At 45.6% G+C, this 16,379-nt stretch overlaps 1 protein-coding gene across 1 annotated transcript in view; it reads right to left on the bottom strand.

The window, feature by feature from the left end:
• Nucleotides 1-13,329, bottom strand: part of LOC108802644 (zinc finger protein 850-like) — a 52,246-nt gene extending 38,917 nt beyond the window's left edge. Inside the window, exons 1-2 of the mRNA XM_018574501.1 lie at nt 12,519-13,329; nt 5,362-6,872 (exon numbers count right to left, since the gene is read on the bottom strand). Coding sequence (XP_018430003.1) covers nt 5,362-6,872; nt 12,519-13,329 — 2,322 coding nt within the window. The remainder of the gene's footprint in view (nt 1-5,361; nt 6,873-12,518) is intronic.
• Between the last annotated feature and the right edge of the window lie 3,050 nt (nt 13,330-16,379).

Here is a 16,379-nt window from a genome sequence, read left to right as displayed (position 1 = left end):
GCACATAAGATACCACAGTCAAAACTGGGGGGGGGGCACTAATAATTTTCACCACCAAATCATACCACTGAAAAAAACCTATAAGTATATATAAATAAAAGATTACAAATATGAGAGTAATGCGGTATGCAAAAATATATATATTTCTTTATCGTACAATAAAAAGGTATGTGTATGTAGACAGATGGGTTAGACTCAGGGCCAGAAGTGTGTGGTTTAATGTCTCCCTCTTTCCCTCCTGTGCGGCTATCTACCATAGAGTGCTGGGAGTGATGTAATTTCCTCCGAGCACCGTGGAGATTGTGGGCGGCGGTGGATTACATGTCGCAACCGATGAGAGCTGATTTAATTGCGGATGTAATTGGCGCCCGGTGGTTGAGACATGTAGTCCAGTCCCGCCTACAATCCCGAATATCGCCAGGCGCCGATGCCATCCGCAATTAAATCGGCTCTCAGCGATTGCGGTGTACAGGATTCGAATCCCTAATTTAGCAGGCAGGGGCGGATCCAGAGTCATTAAAATGGGTCTGTCATCCACATTGCACATTACTATGTTTTTTTGCTGTAGAGCTTTGTGATACACATGATCCAGGAACAGAGTTGAAGGATGGAGGGCCCCAGACTGAAGGTAGGGGGCCCGGGAACCTGCATTGTCGGCAGTTACCAGAGCCCCCTCCCTCCTGTCTGGGACCCCCAAGTTACAGAATGCTAGGGCCTAGTCACAGCTGCAACTATGTGACCCTGTAGTTCTTCCACTGTATAGAGGACTATAAATCCCAACAATACATTACACAGCAATGCAGAATACCACCAGCTACAAAGCACTACAAATCTCAGCAATACATTATACAGCAATGCACAATACCACCAGCGATTGAGGACTACAAATCCCAGCAATACATTATACAGCAATGCACAATACCACCAGCGATTGAGGACTACAAATCCCAGCAATACATTATACAGCAACGCAGAATAACATTATCTATAGAGGACTGGTGCCGTATCCTGGTCCTCGGTGCCATGGAGCTCTGGGCCAGTCCCTGGGCACACTGGCCCGCGCCTGCTCCTCATTAATGGGCTGCTCCTAGGATTTCATGAAAACGTCTCCACATCCCCCTGCCAGCTCCCATGACCTGGGGCCAGCTATGGGGTACACAGCTCACCTGACCTCCAATCCTAGCTATAGGGTACAGACCACACCTGACTTCTCATCCCAGGCTGGGGTACAGCGCTCACTTGAGTTCTAATCCTGGCTATGAGGTACAGAGACTACCTGACCTCTCCCGCTGCTGGCAGCCATCTACCTGCCCCACCTCTCTTCTTGCCCCTACCGCCTGTGTCCACTGACCCCCCTCCTGGCTCTTCCGCACTGTGCCACCTCTCTCTCCTCCCACTGTGCCACCTGTGTCCAGTGCTCCTCCCCCAGTTCTTGCACAGCTAGGACTGGCACAGCAAAGCTCTAACGGGAGATCTAAGGGAGCTCAGTACTCGATCTCCCTTTGATCTCTTCTCCTGTCCCCGAATGCAGGAAGTGATGTGTATTACATCTAGTGATTCGCCGATACCGGTATTTTGGTACCGAGTACCGATATTTTTTCCCAGTACTCGCCGATACCAAATACCGAGTACTGCAAGTCCCATTCAGAAAGCCAGGCGGCGTGTAAAGACTCGCCACCCGGCTTCCCGATTATCAAGGGAGTCATCCCCTTCTCTTCACTATGTGACGAGGGTTCCGGATGTTTTCATCTGTCCCTCCAGCGCCGACTCCTCTGTCCTTGCTGGCGCTTCCGATCCAGCGGTGTCTATAGACTTACCTTGCGTCTCTCCTCGTCTCCCGTCCGAAAATCCGACCTGCGCATTGCGCCCGCCACCCAAGATGCTTCGCGGCCGCCCGAGCAGTTTCGTTTTCTCGGGACGGGGAGCGCGCGGCGAAGGCAGGGTGAGTGTAAACCGCTGTTAAAGCGCTTTAAAAAAAAAAAACTTTTTGCATATATCTACCGGTTGCTAGCCGTAGATATATGCAAAGAAAAAAACAAAAAACGGAGGGTTTAGAAACCCTTTAAGTGTAAAAAAAAAAAAAAAAAAAAGTTTTACAAAAATTAAAAAGGGTTAAAAAAAATATTCACAAATAAAAAAATAACTAAAATAAAAGACAAAAAAATATTTTTAAAGTCCCCCGCCGCCTTACATACACACGCAAACATGCGTCGGGTGCGCCTAGGTGCGAAAACGAGGATTGCGCCCATTACGCCGCACATGTTACATATCGCCGCGAACGTCGCAGTGAGAGCGATCATTCTCGGGCCATCAATCGCCGATAACACGAAACTGATGAGCGGCAAAAGCTTTCAAAGCGTCGCCTATGGCCAATTTTGGATGCGGCCGTTTTCTGTGATTTCGCGGGCGCGCGCAATTTTAAAGCTTGACGTGTTCGGTGTCTATTTACCCGACGTGACCCCGACTTTTATATTTTACCCAAAAAATTGGGGTGATAATAAATGTGTCATAACGTTTTATAGGGAAACAGTTTTTTTGTCAAAATTCAGGGTACTTTTTTTGTTATATAGTACAAAATAAACCCCCCCTCCCCCCCCAGTGGTGACTAAATACCATCATAAGAAAGCTCTATGTGTCCCCCCAAAAATGGTATAAAATTAATTTCAGCGCAGCGTTGCGTGACGGAATAAATGTCAGTCAAAGTACCGCAGCGCTGAATACTGACAAAATGGCCTGGCCAGGAAGGGGGTGTAACACTCTGGTCTTTAAGGGGTTAATGAAACTCCAATATTCACCACCCAGACACGCCCCTTGTCTGTTCCCGGATCATGTCCCAGAATCCCCGGCACCGCTCACCTCTCCCGTCACCACCCAGACACGCCCCTTGTCTGTTCCTGGATCATGTCCCAGAATTCCCGGCACCAGCTCACCTCTCCCGTCACCACCCAGACACGCCCCTTGTCTGTTCCCGGATCATGTCCCAGAATTCCCGGCACCGCTCACCTCTCCCGTCAGCAGCTCGATGATCTTCTCGGTGACTTCTAGAATCTTCTTGTCACCATTTACTTCTGTTGTCAGGCGGTGAGGTGGGTGATGTCCACTGAACACAGCTGCTGGGTGTTAATTGATCGCAATGTGTTTTCTTGTCTTTATAAACTTGAGTAAAGAGATAGTAACAGTTTTCAGTAAAGATTTCCCAGAATCCTCCTCACCTCTCTGCTTGGTGTTATATAAATAACAATAAAAATAGTATCCGGTCTATAAATGGCGGCTCTGGATGGACAGTTGGATAAATGGCTCTATATTTAGGATGAGTCTGGTCTATAAATGGCGGCTCTGGATGGACGGTTGGATAAATGGCTCTATATTTAGGATGTATCCGGTCTATAAATGGCGACTCTGGATGGACAGTTGGATAAATGGCTCTATATTTAGGATGTATCCGGTCTATAAATGGCGGCTCTGGATGAACAGTTGGATAAATGGTTCTATATTTAGGATGTATCCGGTCTATAAATGGCGGCTCTGGATGGACAGTTGGATAAATGGTTCTATATTTAGGATGTATCTATCCTCTATATACGGATAGAAGTATCTGATGGAGATGAAAGACATCGCAGTGAATATGGGGGACCAAATAAAACTTGTGGGGGGAGGTTACCAGGTATAAATATGAAATAATATCTTATTACCTCCTCGGCTGCCAGTTGCAACAAAGTCTCTTCTCTGCCTCCACTCACAGGACACTTCCTATTTATATGTGACATCACTTCCTTTCTTTATCTGACAACACTTCCTGTCTGTACCTAACATCACTTCCTGTCTTTGCGTTCCACTGACAATACCTGGAATCGCCACCTTGTGGAAAATAGAAAAACTGCAGTTTTAAAGTCATTTTTCGATGTTTTGACGTCCACGTCTCGGTGCGTCCTTCAATTTTGTTGACTATTTTACACCGGAGGTCAAAGTCGTAAAGTAAAAATGTAACGAAAACAAGTTGTCTATGAAAATTCATACATTTTCTGGAGGTAAATAAAGGAAAAAATAAGTGGAATGATTTTTAATGACTGTGTAGTGAAGTTACATCATATACTGTACACATTGCAGGGCAGAATGTCTGAGGAACCTGTAGAAGACCTTCTCCCGGAAATAGCTTACCAGCCCATGAAGGCCAGAGTTGTCTTCCTCAAACCCGACTCTTCGCAGGGAATGTGACCTTCCTCGCTGCCACCTCATGACTCTCTGCTGGTCCCCTACGTAGTATGTTTGAGATGATGGACTTCAGGAAGACTGCCCAGAAGCCTCCTGAGATGTGTAACATGGATCCTAGGAGGCTGCCGGTGGGGTTTTTCGGTCAGAGGACTACATTTCCTTATGACCCGCTATCATGCATCCTCTGCCCTCTTCTTCAGGTACAGGTTGTGGCGAGAAGCCATGCACACTAGATGACAGGAGGCTATCACCTCTGAGCTGATGGCTCTTCAGGTTGTGGCAATGTTGCTATACTGTATATGTCCACTTTCAGGGCAGGAACCCCACTGAAGGAGGGTGTAGCTTGGGAGGCAGAACCAGAACAAGCATAACACCACCCCAGAAGAGAAGTTATTCATCCCACATTGGCACTGGGGCCTTCTGACATTGGTCATCCTAATGCTTCCCCTCTTTTGTGTGTACTGGTACTGGGGGCAGTGTTGGAAGTCCCAGACTTTGAAGAAGACCAAGACGAGTGCAACACAAACACACAGGACAATCTCCGCTCTGCTACAAAGAGGGAAAGACTGCCATTGACCATCCGATCTACATCTGTAATGAGCTGGGAGAGAAGTGAGAAGACCCGCAACTGACAGCTCTCCCCCGCCATCCACACTACATTCTCTGACAGCTCTCCTCCCACCATCTACACTAAATTCACTGACCGCTCTCCTCCCACCATCCACACTACATTCTCTGACAGATCTCCTCCACCATCCACACTACATTCTCTGACAGCTCTCCTCCCACCATCCACACTACATTCTCTGACAGCTCTCCCCCACCATCCACACTACATTCTCTGACAGCTCTCCCCCACCTTCCACACTACATTCTCTGACAGCTCTCCTCCCACACTACATTCTCTGACAGCTCTCCTCCACCATCCACACTACATTTCTTGCTGCAGAAATCTCAGAGCACCCCCGTGTGAATTATGGTCATATAAAAAAAAACTGACTCAGATCAGAATATTGTGAAGTGTACAAGTTGTTTATTTTGCAGAATCAGATTACGTGATTACCATAATTTTTAAGTCTGAATTAAATCTTGGATAAGTCAAGTTAACAAAATATATCATATTGTGGTAATGTTAAACATTGTATGGACTGAGTGAACTCTCTGGTGTGTCATAAGTGATTTTTTATAACTGAAACTTTTTCCGCACTCTGAGCATGCAAAAGGACGATCACCTGTGTGAATCCTCTGGTGGTCGATAAGGTCTGCTTTCTGAATGAAACATTTCCCGCACTCTGAACATGTATAAGGACGCTCACCCGTGTGAATCCTCTGGTGTCTTACCAGCGAATTTTTCTGAATGAAACATTTCCCACACACTGAACATGAATAGTCCCGCTCGCCTGTATGAATTTTCTGGTGTAGAAGCAGTACAGTTTTGTCGGTGAAACATTTCCCACACTCTGAACATGAATAGGGATGCTCTCCCGTGTGACATCGCTGGTGTCTAAAGAGGTCCCTTTTCTGAATGAAACATTTCCCACACTCTGAACATGAATACGGACGTTCACCTGTGTGAATTCTCTGGTGTCTTTGAAGGTTTCCTTTTTGACTGAAGCTTTTCCCACACTCTGGACATGAAAAGGGACGCTCACCCATGTGAGTTCTTTGGTGTACAACAAATGTTGTTTTCTCATTAAAACTTTTCCCACATTCTGAGCATGAATATGTCTGCTCACCCACATGACTTCTCCGATGCTTACGAAGCTCTCCTTTATTAACAAAACATTTCCCACATTCTGAACATGAATAAGGATGTTCACCTGTGTGACTTCTCTTGTGTAAAAGTAACACATTTTGGTCAGTGAAACATTTCCCACATTCGGAACAAGAAAAAGGACGCTCCCCTGTGTGATTTTTCTGGTGTTTAAGAAGGTTGGCCTTTTGAATGAAACATTTCCCACACTCTGAACATGAATAAGGACCCTCACCGGTGTGTATCTTATAGTGTCTATCAAGAGCATTTTTCAGAAGAAATGTTTTCCCACACACTGAACATGAATAGGGACTTTCACCTGTGTGTGTACCCTGGTGTGTAAGAAATGCTGTTTTCTTAGTGAAACTTTTCCCGCATTCTGAACACGAAAATGGTCTCTCTCCTGTGTGTCGTTTTTGGTGCTTAAGAAGGTTTCCTTTCTGAATAAAGCATTTCCCGCACTCTGAACATGAATAGGGACGCTCGCCTGTGTGTATCCTCTGGTGTATAAGAAGAGCATTTTTCTCAATGAAACATTTCCCACACAGTGAACACGAATAAGGACGCTCTCCCGTGTGACATCTTTGGTGTTTAAGAAGGTTTCCTTTCTGATTGAAAGATTTCCCGCACTCCGAACATGAATAAGGACGCTCGCCCGTGTGACTTCTTTGGTGCAAATGAAGTTTTCCTTTCTCCGCGAAACATTTTCCACACTCCGAACACGAAAAAGGACGCTCTCCCGTATGAATCCTCTGGTGTATAAGAAGTTTCCCTCTGACAGAAAAACATTTTCCGCACTCAGAACATGGATAGGGACGCACACCCGTGTGAATTCTCTGGTGACGAGAAAGTTTTCTGTTATCGGCGAAAGCTTTCCCGCAGATTGAACATGGAAAGGAACGCTCTCCTGCGTGAACCCCTTTATGACTCGAAGAAGATTGCTTGGGATTAGATGGAGCGGTTGATTTCTCCGCACTCTGAGATGTCAGATGGACATCTGGAGTAACAGTCTGTGATTGGTCAGAAGATTCCTCAGGATTAGACGGATCCATTGATGTCTCTGAATGGGAAGGTCTGTGATGTCTCTTATGAGTAATGGGATTCACTCCCATAGAATGTTGTGTGAGGTCACCATAATCTGAAGATAAAGCAAGACGTCTCTCAGAGGAATTCCGCGTATAGTTTCCATCTGTTGGAAAGAAAGTTTTGTGTTAATTGTCTAAGAATTTCGTATGTTTACGTTTCTTAGAGGTCTTGTATGAACAATCATAATACAAACCAGAAACCGGACCATACACCCAAAACGTAACGGGCAACTGTACATTGATGACATGTGAGACCTTCCTCCACCTCAATTCTAGGGATCCTACTGAAGACCAGAGATGGACCTTCATATGGTGTACAGTATCTCCTCACCATTTGTTGGTCACATGACGTTATATTGAGGAATGGAGATGGACCTTCATATGGTGTACAGTAACTCCTCCTCATTTGTTGGTCACATGACGTTATATTGGGGAATGGAGATGGACCTTCATATGGAGTACAGTATCTCCTCCCCATTTGTTGGTCACATGACGTTATATTGGGGAATGGAGATGGACCTTCATATGGTGTACAGCATCTCCTCCTCATTTGTTGGTCACATGACGTTATATTGGGGAATGGAGATGGACCTTCATATGGTGTACAGTGTCTCCTCCTCATTTGTTGGGGACATGACATGCCAAGCTTTGTACGGGTTAATTGCCTTCCTCTGGCTCCGGTTTGGTGAACCTCATAGATATAAGTATTTTTTCCAACCAATGTAACCATTTTAATATTAGATGTAAAGTTAAAATGTCAACTGTTTTGGCAGTTCGAGTTTATTACTTACGTGTGTCAATATAGAGAGAAGATATCTCCTCCACAGACTGCTGATCTCCACTCACCAACGTCTCTTCTTCTTCCTCTTTGACCTTAACTTTGATGTCTTTCAGGTCTTCATCCTAAACCCCAAAGATGATAAAATATGACATCTGGGAAAAGTGAAGTCTGATAGTAAGAGAATACAAAGAATATCGGAGAATAATTTGTGAGTTCTATTGCTCAGTTCCATCTACCTGATCATACTCTGTGTAGGTTGGATCTTCCTTTGTGGACTTCCGGGAAATGAGAGGACCGCCCTCCTCTATAGACTGCTGAGCTCCACTCACCAACGTCTCTTCTTCTTCTTCCACTTCAACTTTGATGCATTTCAGTTCTTCACCCTAAAACCCCAAAGATGATGGAATATGTTTGTAAAAAGGAGTTACATAGAATGACAAAATACCTTTTAGGTCTACATGCTGAGTCCTATGGACCTGATCATGGTGGGGGAGGGTGAGATCTTCCTGGGTGGAGTCCCGGGAATACAGAGGGCGGGGACATCTCTCTGGTGGGTTCCTCTTACTGGATCCATCTGTAGGAAACACACACACTGACTGAATACATTGTTTCTATGTGTGTATCAGATGATGGGGGATCTAGGTGGACCCTCTGTACTGCTCTCTCCTCTTACCCGGTGATGTGAGGGGCGGCTGATCCTCCATCACCACGTCCTTGTAGAGATCCCGGTGTCCTTCTAAATGCTCCTCCATGGAGAGATAGACAGAGAGACCTTATAGGAACCTGACAAACACAATGATACAGTCACCATCCAGACACATCCTTACTGGATAATGTCCCAGAACTCCCGGTACTGCTCACCTCTCCCGTCAGCAGCTCAATGATCTTCTTGATGACGTCTACAATCTTCTTGGCACTGTTTAAGCAGAGAGGTGGAGGCTCTGTGATGGGTGATGTCCTGTGAAGATAAATATATTTGTGTGTGGCGGTTGGTGCCGTTTACCTCTGTTTTTCGGGAAGTAAGGTGGAGGCCCTGTGATGGGAGATGTCCCGTGATGACAGATCCTGGAGGTCAATGACTCAGCAGATGTTTTCTTCATTAACCGATGATTCTGAAAGAGAGAAAACAACAAATTATCAGTACGGACTTCACCGAAAACCTCCTCAACTCTCTGATCAGGTCTGCGTCTTCATTACAGAGATACAAGTGAAGGGACCTTCTCTAAATCCTCCTCATCGGTCAAGACGGTCTCATGGGTGAGGTCTAAAGACTTCCAAGTCCTTTGAGTTTGGTCTTTGTCCACCCTCATTGAGTTGGTCAACTATACAGGACCCTCCTCTCTATGGATGGACTATAAACTGAGAGTGATCTGGACTGGACCGGGATGAATAATGTTTTCACAGAGTTCCTCCGTCATTCCGACATCTCAGATGGCTTCTTCAGCTATGATATAGGTCTCGTTTCTGAATCTCACTGAAGGCGAACCAGAGATTCCCTTTGAAGCCCACCGAGTAATAGAATCTGCTTATTTTAGGTTTGGGTGGAGAAGTGTTTGATCCTCCGTTGACGCATTCTTCTCTCTGTGTCCCGGTTGAGGAGATCTCTTCACGTCTTCTCCAGGCGATAGATGTCAACTGAACGTGAGTGATATCAGACCAACGGGGATATAGACTGATTACTTCTGACCTATCGGACCCTTCCAAAATAAGTTTGGTGGTCAATATTGGATTATTGAGGATACGTTTCGAGGAAGGAACCGTTTCGGGCTATCAGGCCAAGAAGAACATCAAGTCAGAAAGATACAATGTAATAAATGACTGATGTCTCCACGGTAACCTTCTGTGAAAAGAAATCCATGGACTCCGATATGAGACGGTAACAGACTACTCCGATTTTGGGACAACAAAGAAATACCTTGGAGTGTAACAATGAGATCCAAAGGCCGGAATCATTCTTCGACTCACCTCGTCTCTTGAATCTTCCACGCACGTGACCTCCCGTAGAATGTTTTTAATACATTAGGACCTCCGTCACCGCCCGATCCTTCCTCCAAAATATATTTACCTCCTCTGCTTCCACTCCTAGCAATGTCTCCTCTTCACTTCCTCCCAACTCACCTCTCACCCGGAACTTCCTGTCTGCATCTGACATCACTTCCTGCCTTTAATACATCGCTTCCTGTCTTTTGGCTCATATCACTTCCTGTTAAAGATAAACACTGCAGACTACGTGGTTTTTGAACCCTTTTTAATAATCTTTTTGCACCGTTATTACCCAAAGAAGGAGATGAAAATTTTTTGTGTATCGAAAATGTTTTAAATTGGGAAACTAAATCACGAGCTGAAAATCGAAGACGTGACTGAAACCTTTAAATACACGGCGTGAGATAGAGGTTCAGGAAGTTCACTTTCCCAAGTCATTTAAGAAAATTTAATTGCCTGCTCAAATTTTTGTTAAGCGAGCATTCGGATTCTTTCGCATTCGGCCGCGTTAGAATTCGGACGCATCCGAATGTCGGAATTTAACGTAATTGGTAAAAATATCCAATCGCAACGAAGCAAAAATTGGCGCGTAATAAATAGATACTTAAACGCCCACCCCCTCTGAATACTTGTGACTCAGGTGGGGCGTGCTGGTGGCGGCCCAGCTCGGTGAGTGCAGGGAGTGGCGGTGCAGGAGGTGCGGACCAGCAGCATGGGGAGCGGAGCGTTCGGCGGCGCCATGTATGGGGGCGGCTTCAACCCGGAGAAGTTTCTGAAATGACCGGAGACCATCCTGCTCTATGTAAGGATGGGTGCTGTGCTCCTGCGTAGTCCCTCTTATTTGTTCTCCGCCCTCTCTGTCTCCCGGGTGATGAGGGATGCTCCCTGGTTTTCTAGACTCGTTCATTACTTATTTTTTAGAAAACGGCCACCTCCGATCTTCCAGGAAGCCGCTTCGGCGAAACGCGTAGAAGGCTGGACCCAGTGTACAAACTAGGGATGTACGCATGCTAGTATCGGTAATGGTGCCGATAGTATTTGGGCAAATACTCGCACTCGCCCAAATGCTCCCGATGCCGGAACTTCTGGTATCAGGAAGCCAGACAGCAAGTCATTACATGCTGCCTGGTTTCTTGATTGGAAGGGAAGCCGGCTCTATGCTTCCTTGTCACCAGGGAGCATGGAGCTGGCTTCATGGCCAATCAGGAAGCCGGGGGGGCGGGTAATGACTTGCCCACCAGCCAGCTCTATGCTCCCTCATCACTCATGAAGCCGAGAAATGACTTGCTGCCGGCTTCCTGATTGGTCGCGAAAGCTGGCCAATTTGGAAGCCAGGCAGCAAGTTATCCCCCCGGCTTTCCTTATTGGCCAGAAAGCCGACCCCATGCTCCCTGGTCACCTGGTGATACGAAAACCTACCTAAACCATCCAATGTATGTGTGTCCAATCAGGCTGGGCCCTTGCACTGCATAATCGCTGATAGATCTAAAGGAGATTGTACAATCAGATTGTTACTCTTGCTATTAGATCTTTCTGCTGCTTTTGACTCTGTTGACCACCCGCTGCTCCTCAAAAAACTCCGCTCGCTTGGCTTACCAGACTCCTTCAGGGCCCTCCTTACCATCTTGTCTTGAATTGTATTGTGATTGTAATGTCTTCCTTATATTGTAAAGCGCTGCGCAGACTGTTGGCGCCATATAAATCCCGTATAATAATAATGTGTGTGGTGAGCTTCAAAGTAGTGCAGCCACCGTCCTCTATGTGGGGTGACTACTTACATTTAGTAGTCCTAGGACTGTGTCCAGTCTGGCTGATTACATAGTCTGTGCTCATTTGGCTTTTGCGTCTGCCGGCCACAAAGCAGAACAACCAATGGTGGGATGTTAGGGATGTCTATGTCTCTCCAGCCAACCCCCAGGAGGTTCATGGCCAGTGATACACGCTGGTGAAGGACATTAATATGTGGGCCTTGTCATGTGAGAGCCTCTTTATCCCCCGGGCTTCCTGCTGGGGGTTGGGTGTGGTATGTGTGAGCTGTCTGACCAGGTCCGAAGCCTACAGGTGGTCCGGTGTAGACTCAGTCAGGGACAGGAATTGTTCCTGGGATGGAGAACCAGGGACAGTTCCGTGTTTTCCGAGATGTCTGCAGGTCTAGCCCTCTGTTTGCCGTTCCTGGAATAGAACAGCAAACCCTTTGAGGTCCTCCTGAATAAGAAACCCGAGGTATGTACTAACCGTCAATGTCAGCTGGTTCCCTTTATCCTCACTGAGGATTGACGTGTTGTCACACGAACATGGAAGTCCTCCACAATCCTTTTGAGGAGGTCAAGAGTCTTTCACGGTTGGTACGTTTCTGAGACTCTGGGAGCCACTGACCCCCAATGTAAGGAGCATTCTTCCCACTGACCCCCAATGTAAGGAGCATTCTTCCCACTGATCACCATACAATAAATCAAAGTTTGAATTTAGACTACATTGTCACATAATTTAAAAATTTTAAGTTTATTAATATTTATATATTAACTGTCATTTTTTTTCATAATTATACATTAAGCAACGTAAAGCTTCAACAAAAGAACAATGATGTACAGCAATAGCCAATAGCAACCTGGAAAAAAGTGTTGTCCACGTATTGCCACAGCTTGGTTCTTGTGAGTGTTAGCATTGTTTGCTTGGAGAATCATATTGCTATAATCGTGTTAGCCCGTGTGAACTCTCTGGTGTCTACTAAGCGCTTTTCTATAACCGAAACATTTCCCACACTCCATACATAAGAAAGGACGCTCCCCCGTGTGAATTCTCTGGTGTATTATAAGTTCTCCTTTCTGAATGAAACACTTCCCACACTCTGAACACGAAAAGGGACGCTCCCCCGTGTGAATCTTCTGGTGCCTAACAAGCGAAGTGTTCCGGATGAAGCATTTCCCGCACACCGAACACGAAAAGGGACGTTCGCCGTTGTGAATCTTCTGGTGTTTATGGAGGTTTCCTTTTAGGTTGAAGCTTTTTCCGCACTCTGTGCACGAATAAGGGCGCTCCCCCGTGTGAATCCTCTGGTGTTTGAGAAGGTCTTCTTTCTGAATGAAACATTTTACGCACTCTGTACATGAATAGGGGCGCTCGCCTGTGTGGCTTCGCTGGTGCTTACGAAGGTCCCCTCTCTGAATGAAACTTTTGCCGCACTCTGAACATGAATATCGACGGTCGCCTGTGTGAATTCTCTGATGTATAAGTAGATGTCCTTTCTCCAAAAAACACTTCCCGCACACTGAACATAAGAAAGGACGCACAGCTGTGTGAGTTCTATGGTGTCTAAGAAGGCTGTTTTTATTAAGTGATTTCCCGTACAAGGAACATGACAATGAGCTCTCTCCTGTATGAACTCGTTGGGTTATAGATGATTCCTCGGGATTAGATGGATCTGTTGATCTCTCCGCACTGTGAGATCTCAGATGGTCATCTGGAGTAACAGTCCGTGATTGATGAGAAGATTCCTCAGGATTAGAGGGATCCATCGATGTCTCTGAATGGGAAGGTCTGTGATGTCTATTATGAGTAATGGGATTCACTCCTGGAGAATGTTGTGTGATGTCATCATCTCCTTCATAACAATCTGTAGATAGAATAAGACGTCCCTTTGTGGAATTCCCGACATAGTGTCCATCTGATGGAAAACAATTTTGAAATAAATGTTAGTAGTCACTCAGCAGCCATGAAGGAATGGAGATGGACCTTCATATGGTGTACAGTATCTCCTCCTCATTTGTTGTCACATGACGTTATATTGAGGAATGGAGATGGACCTTCATATGGTGTACAGTGTCTCCTCCTCATTTGTTGGTCACATGACGTTATATTGAGGAATGGAGATGGACCTTCATATGGTGTACAGTATCTCTATATTGAGGAATGGAGATGGACCTTCATATGGTGTACAGTATCTCCTCCTCATTTGTTGGTCACATGACGTTATATTGAGGAATGGAGATGGACCTTCATATGGTGTACAGTGTCTCCTCCTCATTTGTTGGTCACATGACCTTATATTGAGGAATGGAGATGGACCTTCATATGGTGTACAGTATCTCCTCCTCATTTGTTGGTCACATGACGTCATATTGAGGAATGGAGATGGACCTTCATATGGTGTATAGTATCTCCTCCTCATTTGTTGGTCACATGACGTTATATTGAGGAATGGAGATGGACCTTCATATAAATGAAAAAATAAACATGTAAAAATTCCCTACATCTGTTGTCTCTTACTTGTGTCAATATAAAGAGAGGATTCCCTATTTTTACTCTTCAAAATAATTTCACCCTCCTCCATAGACTGCTGAGCCTCAGTCTCCAGCATATCTTCTTCTTCATCTTTAACCTCAACTTTGATGTCTTTCAGTTCTTCATCCTAAAACGCCAAATAATTATTTGAAAAATACAGAAGATTACACAGAACATTTACATCTCATAGTATAGAAGACATTTTTAGACCTACCTGATCATGGTGGGGGAGGGTGAGATCTTCCTGGGTGGAGTCCCGGGAATACAGAGGACGGGGACATCTCTCTGGTGGGTTCCTCTTACTGGATCCATCTGTAGGAGACACACACTGACTGAATACATTGTTTCTATGTGTGTATCAGATGATGGGGGATCTAGGCGGAGCCTCCGTACTGCTCTTTCCTCTTACCCGCTGATGTGAGGGGCGGGGCATTCTCCATCACCACGTCCTTGTAGAGATCCCGGTGTCCTTCTAGATACTCCCACTCCTCCATGGAGAAATAGACGGAGACATCCTGACACCTTATAGGAACCTGACACACACAATGATACCGTCACCACCCAGACACGCCCCTTGTCTGTTCCTGGATCATGTCCCAGAATTCCCGGCACAGCTCACCTCTCCTGTCAGCAGATCAATGATCTTCTGGGTGGCTTCTAGAATCTTCTTGGCTCTGTTATCTTCTGTTGTCATGCGGTGAGGTGGAGGCTCTGTGATGGGTGATGTCCCATGTAGATATCTGTTGGGTGTTAATGGCTCACCAGATATTTTCTTCACTACTTCATAATGCTGTGTGAGGGGAGAAAATAACAATTATCACTATAGACTTCCCAGAATCCTCCTCCATACTCTGGTAAGGACTGAGTCTTCCTTAGATTGATGTCATGTGACCTCCGAGAATACTCCTCACCTCTCCGGTCAGCAGGTAGATGATCTCCAGGGTGAGGTCCAAGATCCTTTCACTCATACGACTTTGGTCTTCGTCCATTCCTCTTCATATGTTCATGTGATCTATAGGGGGCGCTCCACTCTGTAGATAGATAATAAACTGAGAATTATGAGGACTGTACCGGGATGAATAATGTCTACACAGAGTTCCTCCATAGTTCTCCATAATGTTCCTCCATAATGTTCCTCCATAGTTCTCCATAATGTTCCTCCATAGTTCTCACACCTCAATCAGCTTTGCTTACTTTACTACGGGTCTTGTATTTGAATCTCACTGAATGTTATCTAGAGATTCCCTTTAAATACTAACCAAACCTTTTATTTCGGCACTGGAGAAGCCTTAGATCCTCGGTTGACGTATTCTGTTGCCCAAGTCCCGGTTGGGGAGGTTTACCTTCACATTGCCTCCATTTGGACAAACAAAACCGAACGTGAGTGAAATAAAGGCCAATAGGGATGAAGACCAAAATAATCTGATGGAAGTTATAACCCTTTCCTTCTCCATGGAAAACTAAGAAAGAGCTTTAGCTGGAGTTCATGTCTAAGGTAGGTGTTGCTGGGGAAATATTGGATCATGGTGGCCACCATCAAGGGAACTAAGAGGGACACCTCGAAGGGATCGAGATCGAAAATGGACTGCGCCTACTGAATACATGAGTAGGGTTGCCTCCTGTCCGGGATTCACCCGAACAGTCCGGGTTTTGAATGCCGTGTCCGGGTTTTGTGGCAACAGAAACCCGGACACAAGATGTCAGGCAGACGGGGGCAACCAAAAATAAGATAGGGGCTCCCCCCCCCCCCCCACTGAAAATAGCCTCAACTGTGATATTTACATATGAATAAGCCACGACTCATTCTCCCCCCAAAAAATGTCGGCGCGTCACTAGACTGTTCAGGTTTCACTTGAAGGAAAGGTGGCAACCTTATACTTGAGGGTGTGACCAAAGTGGACATGGTCAATAAGGTGGGTGTGGCTTCAAGGCGCAACGCTTGAAGTTCTGCAACTTTCCCCCCTATGTATTGGACACAAAAATATCTTCTCACCTTCTCTTCTGCTAGTTCCAGCAATGTCTCCTCTCTACTTCCACCAAACTCACATCTCACACATAACTTCCTGTGTATACTCCTACATCACTTCCTGTCTGTAGCTGACCTCACTGCCTGTCTCTATCTGACATCACTTCCTGTCTCAGCAGGGAGACCACCTCCTTCTGGAGAAAAGAACTGCAGCTCACTTCGTCAGCCACCCTGCCGGATTCTTCAACGTTTTTTTGCATATAATACACCTGAAATAAAACCAAAAATATAATAAGAATTGTTTATCAAACTATATAT

This window comes from Nanorana parkeri, unplaced genomic scaffold (assembly GCF_000935625.1).
Source record: "Nanorana parkeri isolate BGI_ZX_2015 unplaced genomic scaffold, ASM93562v1 scaffold3005, whole genome shotgun sequence".
NCBI lineage: Eukaryota > Metazoa > Chordata > Amphibia > Anura > Dicroglossidae > Nanorana > Nanorana parkeri.
This window is presented reverse-complemented; position numbering and strand designations above follow the sequence as displayed.